At 34.5% G+C, this 11,715-nt stretch overlaps 1 protein-coding gene across 2 annotated transcripts; it reads right to left on the minus strand.

The window, feature by feature from the left end:
- LOC140786680 (WRKY transcription factor WRKY76-like) lies at positions 1-1,555 on the minus strand. Of its 2 annotated transcripts, XM_073135290.1 has the most exons (5): positions 1,399-1,549; positions 1,263-1,307; positions 840-1,166; positions 627-743; positions 1-525 (listed from the first exon to the last, which is right to left on the minus strand). In XM_073135290.1, the coding sequence occupies exons 1-5, from the start codon at positions 1,462-1,464 to the stop codon at positions 169-171; spliced, it is 912 nt and encodes a 303-aa protein (XP_072991391.1). In that variant the 5' UTR covers positions 1,465-1,549; the 3' UTR covers positions 1-168. The 2 variants fall into 2 exon arrangements, with proteins under 2 accessions (XP_072991391.1, XP_072991392.1); XM_073135291.1 differs by lacking the exon at positions 1,263-1,307 and having other exon boundaries at positions 1,399-1,555.
- Positions 1,556-11,715: the final 10,160 nt, after the last annotated feature.

An 11,715-nucleotide genomic window follows, 5' to 3' on the forward strand; every position in this document is an offset into this window, starting at 1 on the left:
TGAGGAGAACCATCAAATTTGATCATTAATTTCCATGTTCTGACATATTCATTTGCACAATTACTCATCGATTGATCTCAAACAGCAGTACTCCATCTTTCTGACTTTACTAATTAATAAAAGAAAAATAAAAAAAGAGAGGGAAATAATCTCCATCCAAACTACTTTTTAACAGTCTCGATAGTTAGTCGATGGAAGTTGAATTCTCCCAGAGATCGCAGTGGCAAGTGCAGTGGTGAAGTTGGGATCTTTCGTCAGATAAGATGCCATTTGCTCTACCATAAGTCTTTGGAACTCAGGTGACTCAATCTCCTTGCACGCATCTCCATTGCTTTGTTGCTGCAATCCTTGCTTGGTGAGATCAAGAGTAATCGTCGGGCCCGAAGAATCGATCGAGATCGAGCATGGAAGCGATCCATTTTGGCTCGCCCCGTTCGCCGCCTCGCCTTGCGAAGGATTGCTATGGTTGTGCTCGCCTTCATACGTTGCTATTAGGATCGTTCTATCATCTGCACTTTTTTGCACCTAGTAGGTAGAAATGAACATGATCATAGAATATTATTAGCTTTGTTACTTCATATTGGTGTGAAACTATATACATATTTATGTGATTGTGTTTTTAATACCTTCTTCTTTACTGGACATGAAGGAGCAAAGGAGCATCTATAGTAGGCTCTAGGAGATGGGTTGTCTCTTGTGACCTTTTGCCCATACTTCCTCCATTGGTATCCATCTTTGACCACCTAAGGATTACACAACAATATATGAGAACCAAGTTGCGAATTTTCTTTATTATTATCATCATGTTATTGATTTTAGGGGGTCTCTATGGAGCTCACCAGGCTCGAATCGGATGGACCGATTCGTTTGTAAACTTTTGCGATCTTGGGCTTCTGTTCTTCCCTCACCCTTTTGCATGAATCCTCGGTCGACATGGAATCGGTACGATTGTTGTTGATGCCGTCGATTGGATCACAAGCTGCTTCGTTCCATCCGATCTTCCTCTTCGCCGGCGGCGAAGCTCTTCCTCTCCGATCGGAAGACACGCTCAGATTCAAGATTTGATTCTTGAGAGCGCTGCAGTCGTCGTCCATGTCCTTGAGCTTCTCGATCAGCCTCTTCTTCTCCTCCTTCATCTGATACAGTTTAGCTTCCAACGATCCGACCTATAACAAACGCACTATATGACATTAGAACTCCGCAGTGCTTAGAAATTAATACGACACAAAGCTTCGTATAAAAAAAGAATCTCTTTCTCTTACGACTGCATTCCCTTCAACTTGTATAGGATTATTTGGTACCTCTCCCTGCTCAATTCATGGGGATCAACTTACTAACCATTAATTCCGAATTCGACAAAACGTACCGACCAAAACATGCATGCATGCGTGTACTCACCGGAGCTTGGTCGGAGAAGGGGAGAATTCCGAAGCTGAGCCCGAGGCTAAGGTCAGCGAAGTCCATGATCAATCCAAGAAGCTAAGCTACAACAAATGCTTATTTGGATTTTAAAAGAGGATGAATCAATTGTTCTAGAGGAACGGGGTACCAGTCCTTATAAAGAAAGCAAACTTGGGATTATCAAATGACTTTGAGACGAACCTGTGGAGAAACAGTAAATGATGATGTCAAATTGTATCACGTCATCAAATGAGGCATGGCTTGACACCAATGCTGCTGAGGTCATTAAAATCTCGTATGATTCTTTTGAGGGTGTCAATTTTTGTTTTTGTTTTTTTGGGAGGAAATTAGATGGTCCTGAAGACCTTTATTCTCTTTCATTTCGATTTCTTTTTATGCATCAAAATTATTTTTTTATATTCCATACTAAATTGTTAATTTATACTTAATATCTATCCGATCAATCTATTTTATATCAAATCAAAAAGCCTTTTTTTTATTATTCTATTTTATATTATATCAAATATAATTATTAATATACTTATTCTAAAATATAAATATAATTTATTTTTAAAATAAATTTATTATTTAAGAATAATAAATAAAAATATATATTCTAAAATTAACTATATTCTTAAAATGAGCGAAGCCTTAGTGATTCTCGGTGAAGCTATATAACATTTGTGGACAAAGTGCATCATTGTCTTGACTATTTTATTTTATGTCTACATCTCTCCGAAGAGTCATCAGAACGTCACCAAGGAGGAGCTTTTTTACAACAAGACCAACATACGTAAATGATATGGGAAAATTATTTTCCTCCCACCATCCTGAAATGGCAACTACACAGTGGATTTTGATTTAAATTGAAATGTTTCCATTACTATTCTATGTTAGTGAAATTGTTGGTATGAATTTAAATATAATTCTCCCATTCTGACTCAGATTCGTTTGAAACTAGTGGCTGTTTGTTGAATCCTAACAAACCAAAAAAAAAAAAAGAACCAATGGGTATTAGTCCTTTTTTTTAAGATATAGATAATAATAAAAACAAAGACTAGACGTTATCGAATAGTCTTTATATTTATTACCATAAAGATGCTCTACAATTAACTAATACGACTCAGAATATTTGCCTAGTTGTCGGATAATTTTACAACATATTTCAATGTTAGGGTTGGTGAAGAAGCTTCAGTGTTGCACAAGTAAAATAGTCGATCGGTTTGGATTAAAGATTATCTGTCGGTTTATCTTCCTACACATCATTTGTTATAGAAAATATATATATATATATAAAATTTGCTGCAATAGATGGTAACTTTTATTTTATTGATCCAGTGAACTGTTCAAATAAGTCTGCACAGACCAAAAGATGGAAGAAACTTATACGGATAGAAATCTCCACGCAATAGCTTAACATTTGTGTCTCTTTCTTATATTGATCTTGTTGCGTCCAATGAATGGATCTTTGAAGCACATCACAATAAGTCCTAATACTTTAAAATGATATGATGAATACAAAGCTAGCTTAAGTGATTATATGTGCTCACATACCCATGAACTAATTAAGAGATTCTATTGAGGTTGACGAAACCTATGCTTTATTTTTTCTTCGTATTTCCTTAGCGTAGCTAGCTAATATATAAATAGGTTCAATATGTCACTACCTTTTCTAAGAAAATTGTAGATTATAGTGTGAATTATCCCCGGCCAACTTATGCTATTGAATCGAACTTTCATATCTTCAATGAGACTAAGTCATCCTCTAAAAGAGAATAAGAAAAGAATCGATTTCTTAGCAAATATGCATGCGATGAAGGGAAAATCCTTGTCCGCCACATGTTTAACAATCACAAGGAACTCTTTTGACCTACGATATAAGCATTAGCAATTTCATGAGATAAAATTATACCTTGAGTGTCTACTTAAAATTCTGCCCTTGTTCTTAAATAGTTTGTCAATTTAAATTCAGAATATGAAATCAAAGTAAAAACAATACCATAATTGAATTAGATAGGAAAATGTTTATAAAAGAGGTAGACATTAGTCTGCCAATAAATTTAATTGTTTGTACATATTATATATATTTATTTACGTTATTACTTGCATATTTCGCATTAATTGGGGTGATTAGAATTAGTCTAAACAATGGAGTTTCTATAGGCATCATACCCTTTTTTTGTGAAAATTCCTAGTTGACAGGAAAGGAAGATAAAGATAGTGTAAGCCTACAATGATCACGAAAGTCTCCTTTAATGAACTTACATAGATAACAACTATGGCTTCAGAAGAAATTTCAGTTAGAACACATATAAGATGCAAATTATCTTTGGAAGGCTTTGAGAAACTTTTGGTAACTCTACTTATCATTTATTATTGAAGGAGAAAAAAATGACTAAAGATAAATTCCTCTTTTCTTGGCAAAATCAGAAATCATAAATTTTAGACAAATACTTCAATGCACCTTTAAAAATTAAAATTTTAATCTAACCGCTATAATAGCCACTTTTTATACCCGGCACCTTTTCCGGTAGCGGTTTCAAAACCACATTACGTAAGAAAAATAGTATATTAGTTAAGAAGATTTAATTATATGTGCCTAACTTCCCAATTTTCTTATTATACCCTTGAAGATCTTAACCATTAGATCTTCATCAAACTAATTGATAAACAATTAACTTTACTGCATGGAAGAAGCGCTCTACACGTTTTTTTTCTTCCGTTAAGATTTCTCTCTTAAATATAATTATGCCTTAATTATAGGAGATATTATTTAATATTAAATAATTTAAATTTGATTCTTTGAAGATAAACTTCAATTTAAATATAATTCTCTATCTCTATCTATTAAAATTTAATTTAAATCAATATTAAACTAATGGGAGATATATGTAAATAATAAAAAATAATTAAAAAGATAAAATGTAATTAAATTTTCATCAAGTTAATTATAAAAGACATCGATATCCTTATTTTGATATATATACATTACTCTCAGTTAATGATATATATGTTTTTTACTTGATAAAATATTAAGATAATATAATTATCAAAAAATAATGTGTAAGATTATATATCTAAAAAAATTACCTAGTGAACTGATAATATCTTTTATTTCTATTATACCCTTAAAGATCTTAACCGTTAGATCTTCATCAAATATTAGCTCTATGGCACGGAAGAAACGCTCTAAATTTTAAGCATGAGGATTTGTCCATGAAATATATATCAGAGCATATATTTGATCTTATCCCTTCTCTTATTGCAGAACTGTCTCTATGTTTCTTTTTAAAATATTCACCTCCTATTATATGTTCCTTTCATTTTTCATAACTTCATATGCAAGCAATTCTTGCCTGCAAGTACTACTCTTTCAACAAAATGGTAATCTATTTATCGTGTCTTAATTACCTTAGCACTTCTTTACGCATTAGACTTTTCTTTGTTAGTAATGATACCCATTAAGAAGTTCTTGCTTGCTAGCCGGTGAGAAGTCTTTGACACTGGGTTTGCTTTACAATGTACAGCCAAAAGAGATTGAATCAGCTAGTTGAAGACCAGCATCAAAAGTGTCATGTCCTCATGCCACTTGTCCAACCACTGCAAGAGGAGCAAAGACTAACTATATCAGTTTTGGTACTCAAATGGTCCAATGAGGTGATGTGCCTATTGAGATTTACAAGTAAACATGCAATACCCTTGAGTCTTTTCCCAGTCAATGAAGCAGTTTGAGTCGATGAGAAGAAAAAAAAAAAGGTTAGAGATTAGCCCATAGAACTTGTACAGGAGTTTCACGTTCAGATTGGATAACCAACTCATAATCTACTCACAGGAGAAGAAATTAACTTAGTCTATGGGAAGAAAAAACTGGGGCAAGAGAACTAGTAGAATATCTCACATGCACTGTCGATCCGTGTGCTGATATTCAAATCAACGAACTGAGTCCTAATCTACTTGCAGGATAAGAGAAAAGAATACCAAATAGATACATGGAATGATAAAAAGAGATAAGTTTGTCCAATATTATTTTTATTTAGTCACTTCCACTGACGCAGAAGTCAACGTTCTTATTTTTTTTCTGAAAAGGTGCAACTACCCTGTAGGAGATAAATTATCTGCACAATTATCCGAAGGTAAATGTAAACTTTTCTGATCACGAGCATACGAGATTAAATATAGACAAAGGGGGCACAGAACCTAATTGATAAAAAGAGACACTTTCTATTTATGAGATGTTTAGACGATTCCTAAATAACTCAATCTGAAGACAATGTAATAAATATAATCAAATTAAGAGATTTCTACTAAAAGATTCAGACAAAATAAAATCGCCAAGTATCACATTAAGGTTCAATTAATCTACATCATCTATCAATTTAATGCTCAGCAACACTATCACTAATCAAGTATTATGAATAATAATATACCTAGTATGGAGAATGCAAGCATAATTATGCAACTGATCATCATGAACGTAAAATAAAATATGCATGTTATGTATTTAGTAAGCATAGTCCGACATGACTCCCGCTAACCCTATCCACTACTTACGCGTGGTGCAACCCCTTTACCATCATCACCCATACTCAACAATCATAAAAGCACCTAAGAGATGATAGATCCTAGCGCTTGAATTACCTTGGCGAAAAGCATGCCAGTTATCCACCACCGAAGATTAAGGAACCTAGTTGTGAGACCACCACATGAGTCAATATCACAGACAAAAGTCTCTAAGCTTCTAGCTCCTTTGCACCATCATGCAACAAATCATGAGCAATCACTCAAGGATGCCATTACCCTACGTTATTGGATGCCACTTGGTGTATATCATCCTACATTTTTTGCATACTTTAAAAGGTTGACTCTCGTCAATCGATAGTAAGTTGCCCATCGCCCAATTAGACTATCTAATTGTTTGAGATCCGTAGACTAAAACCTCAAGTATGAGCCCTATTTTATCATAATATAAATGCGCTCGCCCTTATCCCTAACTGGAGAGATGTTGGGTATTGTTGAGACATAGAAATGAAAGAATACCAACAAAAATAAAATAGTAGACGGGTTATCATACCTAAGTATGCTAATGAATATGCATAACAATCAAACTAATAGTAGTTATATCAGGTAGCATGATAAACAAACATGTGCTACTATGGCAAATAGGTTATCATGCCATAAATGATTATTTAAATTATAACACATTACATCAAGCGATAACAACAAGGGTTGATCGACCATATGTCTGAATTTGCTAAAATTCCCCGGTGATAAGCGATTCATACTAGTCCCAACTTATTCTAGGGCGAGCATTTGCCCAGTCGAACCCAGGTCACTTGGCCTAGCTAAACCCAGCCTAAACGTGGGTAATCCCCAACCTGATTAGGTTGGGGCTCAGACCGAGGTAGGGAGGGGCTATTACCCCTCCCGCTCGACATCGTCCCTATGAGAGGGACGGACGTCGGACCGCCACATACGACGAGGTTGTGCCGAGGGGGATGCCACAAAGGGCCTCTTGACCCCAATGACTACCCACGATCACCCTTCGACACCTAATAGCCTAAGGAAGGGGACGAGTGCGACCAAGGTGGCACCAATGCCAAGGAGTGGCCATTCGCCACGACGAGGCACTGAGAGGCATCGATCAAGGAAAGGGAATGAGGAGGGAGGGTTGTGGCGATCCACCATAGGCTATGGTGAGGTACTCGAGTGTCTCACCAGTGTGAACCGGGTACGCCTAGCTCACTTATTGCCAAAATCGACCGACCACCCGTTGTCGCCGACTAGTCATGCACACACAAGGCCTACGACCACACGTGCCCAAAGTGTCACTTCTCTATACTCGAAATGACAAAAGTAGATATGAGGGTGCAAGGGAGGAGGACTTATCGACGATGGCCGAGTTCATTAGCTCTAGCCATGGCAAACAACAACTAGGTGGGGTTGGATGGTGAAGGGGCAACTTGGAGAAGGGTGAAGGAGAGGGGTGGCGGCCCATTACTTGAGGGGTCGGCCAAGCATAGGGGGCCTTAGGCCTACCCCTCCCTCGCCAGGCAAGTGTGGAGGGGAAGAAAGGTGAGGGAGTGCACGCGCAAAGCATGTGGGCCGCCCTTTTTTTTAGTGTTACAATTTTGATCTTGTGACAACCTGCTTTTTTATTTTAATACAACATGTTTCTATTTCAAATTTGGATATATTCATTAAATTTGATTTTTTTGATGATTATCTCTTGAATAGATCAGTAAAAAAAATTATAATCGTGAAATTGTTTTCAAATACACCCTTTTAATATTGACAATTACAGAATCCTCTTTTGCTATGGAAATCCACAAATATTTCCATAGCAAACTTGCTCAACTCTCCATGAATGAATTTGCCATAAATAAGGTCAATTCTAGAATAGATATTTCTTTTTATTATTCCTAAAATGAGTTCTTTATTTAACAAATAAATATTCTTGAGTTCACTTATATTCTGAAATAAGAGTGTAATAATTACTTTTTGTGTGATATAAAGTAAAGAAAAAGATAAAAAAATATGCTTTATTTTTTATAAAATTATCATAAATACCTTTGATTTTTATAAATTATGTCAATGTGATATATATCAAGGGTAAATTAATAATTGAGTTAGTATGTTGTATAAGATATAATTTTGAAGAATAATACTTGTAATAGAACGAGGTCGTTATATTTAGCTGTTATTTTGGAATTAGGAATTGTATTTGAAATAAGAAAAAACTTATGCTTGAAATAAATGGGGACTTAATCAAATGACCTGAGTGACCTAGCAAATTTCTCCACGCCCTCAATTTTGATTAAAATAAATTACAAACATTAATTAAAAAGCAGTAGAAGTATGAATGCAATGAGATTTTGTCGTGGTCCAGGGAGATCCGTACCGTTCGCCAAACAAATCTCAGACCCAAGAATTGTGGAGCATCCAAAGACTATTCTCATATAATAACTATCAAGTCTCCAATTATTTCACTAGGCTAACGACATATGAACACACTATACGCTGTCGATTCTTAGGACATTAGGTTATGGTACAGGCTAGATCCAAGAGATAAAGGTTCCCCCACCAATCAATTTCGTACGTGGACAAATCCAAGGAGAATTAGGAGCTTAGCAGGAAGTTACAATGTACAAATGTTTCAAAGCAAATATAAGCTCATTTTAAGTGTTTTGGAACACAATCAAAGTGTTATTGATCGGTCTTATTAAACTCTCTTTTCCTAATTGACTAAAACTCAAAGTGCCTTTCAGATACAATTTATTCCACAAGAAGTCACTTGGCCGATCAAATTCTTTTTCATTCTTCTCTCATTTTTGTTGTCACCGATGGCTCTTTTATCAGGTTGGCAGAGGTGAAAATCATGTGTCTTTGTTGACTAAGCATATGCATACAATAATTAGCACGGTTTTATTTTTTAAGCGCACGATTAAAATCGTTGTATATATATATATATATTCTAAACAAACACTCACACAAGATTAGGAATCTCAATAATAAGGTATATAAACCTAATTAAGGTTAGGTTTATAGGTCTTGACTAGGGTCAAAGTCCATATCTTTTTATTTTTTCCCCAAAGTCTTATTATTTATGTATTTAAATTTATCTCCAACGCCCGCCCGCCCGCCCGCCCGCTTGCGTCATGTTGTGACGCCGGAATGCGTGACGTCATTCCATCGACTTGCCACGGCTGAGAAAATCTATTACAAAAATTCGTGCGTCCACGTCGATCATATCATCCATCCAATAATGATACGTTTAGCTTGACTTGACTTGAGACGTGACTTCGTTCCGTCTTCCTCCGTTAATTATGAAACGAGAAATTCCGACGAAGCTTCCTAAAAGTGCCAAGATATCATTGTACGTAAATCACGTACGTAGAAAACAATAGAAAGCCCATCGTTGATGTAATGTTGAATATTATTAAGAGCTTGAGTAATGGTAGGTCTTGTGAATGTTGTTGTCGATTAGTATTTTTCAATGTATTAAATTTCAAGACGACAAGTTGGGCCATAGTTTTGACACTAAATATATAGAAATTAACCACCTCTATCTCATCTTTAGTTTTTTTTTCTTTTTCTTTACATGTATATTCCTTTTAAAAAATTTATTTGCATGATTTCCTTACCTAAGGTACATTTCCTATGTTTTTTTTTATAATTTTCTTACCTTTACCTGAGGTGAAAAATGTCATATAATATGTTTTACTAATAGCATGATGTTATATTGAATTAATTAATTTGTATTCAATATGGTAATTGATATAGAAAATAATTTCCTTACGTAAGGTAATTATTATTTTGTTAAAAACCAAACACTAAAATATGCATAAACTTAAAGCAAGTGATTAATTTGCATATAAAAACGTCAATAAACATATCTTTGAATAGTTTTGATCACCAACCAAATAAGGCTTAAATTCTAAGTAATTTGATAGACAAAGTGACATAAATATAAATTAATATATACAAATAATTGTAAAGATATTTCTGTCTAGGTTTAAGAAATAAACATATAGAAAGACGTCGTTTGCTTCGTGCATAAGATTTTTTAGAGATAATTTTATACATACTCTTAAATGTAAATTAGATATATTTATAACTTTATTTATATTTTATTGTTTGGTTGTAAAATATGATGAGTATTTTAAATATATTTATATAATACTTTATATTTATGTACTAAACTATGAATAAATATATATATTAACGGTAATAGAAATTTTGCTTAAAAAATATGGACAACTTTATGGCATTCTGCCACTTATGATAAAATTTAGTATATAACTTATAATGTGAGTTGTCTTATATAAGATTCGACTAATATATATACATATAAATAAGATATTTAGTTATAAAATATATTTAAAAATATCTAATTTATGAATATATACCCCTTATGCAATAAAATGCCATCTAAGAGTTAATCATCATCGTTGCCATGTCGGTCTTTGAAAATTTGAAGATGGAGGAGAGAAAATGAGTCCTTCCAAAAGATATAGAAAAGAAAAATGAAAACACAACGTGTATGAATAGATAAATAAAACCAAGTGTTTGGAGGGATATTCAAGTATATATCAAATTTTGAAGAGTATATGAGTAAATAAAGGAAACCCTCATTTTTAAAGTAAATTTCCTAATGACGTTTCTCTCAATAGGAAATAATTAAATTTTTGGTAAAGCAAGTCATTGCTTAGGTCTGAAGAGTTTACACATGGCACCGGATAACATTTTACAAATACCATGCACTACTTATTAGTGTTAAAAACCATATATAAATATATATATATATATATATATATATATATATATATATATATATATATATATATATCCATTATATATATTACATACACTAACTTGTGGATTAGTTAGGAATGAACATATAAGTATAAATTAAAATGAGCATAAAAATGATGCATTATTGACGGGGTGACAACTAATTAGATAAGCTCTATATATATGTACCATCGTGACTCGGATCATTGACGTCCACTGCCCGTGCACGTGATGAGGACGATTGCCATGTCTGCTTAATTTAGTACATCGACGTGCCGATGCTTGAAAAGGTTTGTGTTAAGACCTAAACCTAATTTGCTTGACTTGACTTAAACAACGACTTCTTTTGGTCCCCTTAATCCACCACTAAACCAAGTCATTTCTATTTATCCAAAAGTTCTACATATTTGCCCAAATTTTACTGTACAATTCAATTGGGTCCAAAATCAAGGCCCAGTCCATGAACTTATTGGGCCTAATTTAAGTTGGGCTTTTAGCATCTCTCGCCCAACTTTAATTATTTTCCCAGTACGGAGCACAATGAGCTCAAATTATTTTCTATGGGATTGGACTAGGAAAGCATATTTTAATTCGTTAAATTATATATATATATATATTTGAAATTTGAACTGGCTCAAGCTCGGATATGAGTTTCACCTGGCATAGAAGTTTTATAGGGGAATTCGTTCCGCTAGTCGGCTATTCTGGACTTGGAGTAGATCCGGTGAGTCTAGAGGCGATCAGGGAGCGAGCAACAGCTGTCGCTAGTCCAACGAACCCACCGCCCACAACGCGTCCCGCAGAACTTATTCTCCGCCGTCGGATCTCAGTGGCCAAACCGATTCCGATTAAACGTAGGAACCAGGATCACCGCCGACACCGCTTCTCGCAGAACTTATTCCCCACCGTCGGATCTTAGCGGCCGAACTGATTCCGATAAACGTTACAACTGTCCAAGCCCTCCACCTATATATAGAACCCCAAAGGAAAAGGCAAACCCTAAACCCAACTCAAAATTACGCA

This window comes from Typha latifolia, chromosome 4, assembly GCF_019914945.1.
Source record: "Typha latifolia isolate L0001 chromosome 4, TyphaL0001v2, whole genome shotgun sequence".
Taxonomy (NCBI): domain Eukaryota; kingdom Viridiplantae; phylum Streptophyta; class Magnoliopsida; order Poales; family Typhaceae; genus Typha; species Typha latifolia.

Coding starts and splice junctions, on each gene's coding strand:
- LOC140786680 (XM_073135290.1), bottom strand. CDS start 1,464: ATGGACTTCGCTGACCTTAGCCTCGGGCTCAGCTTCGGAATTCTCCCC. Junction 744..839: donor GTCCATCCGATTCGAGCCTG/GTGAGCTCCATA, acceptor TGTAATCCTTAG/GTGGTCAAAGATGGATACCA. Junction 526..626: donor CATGTCCAGTAAAGAAGAAG/GTATTAAAAACA, acceptor TCTACCTACTAG/GTGCAAAAAAGTGCAGATGA.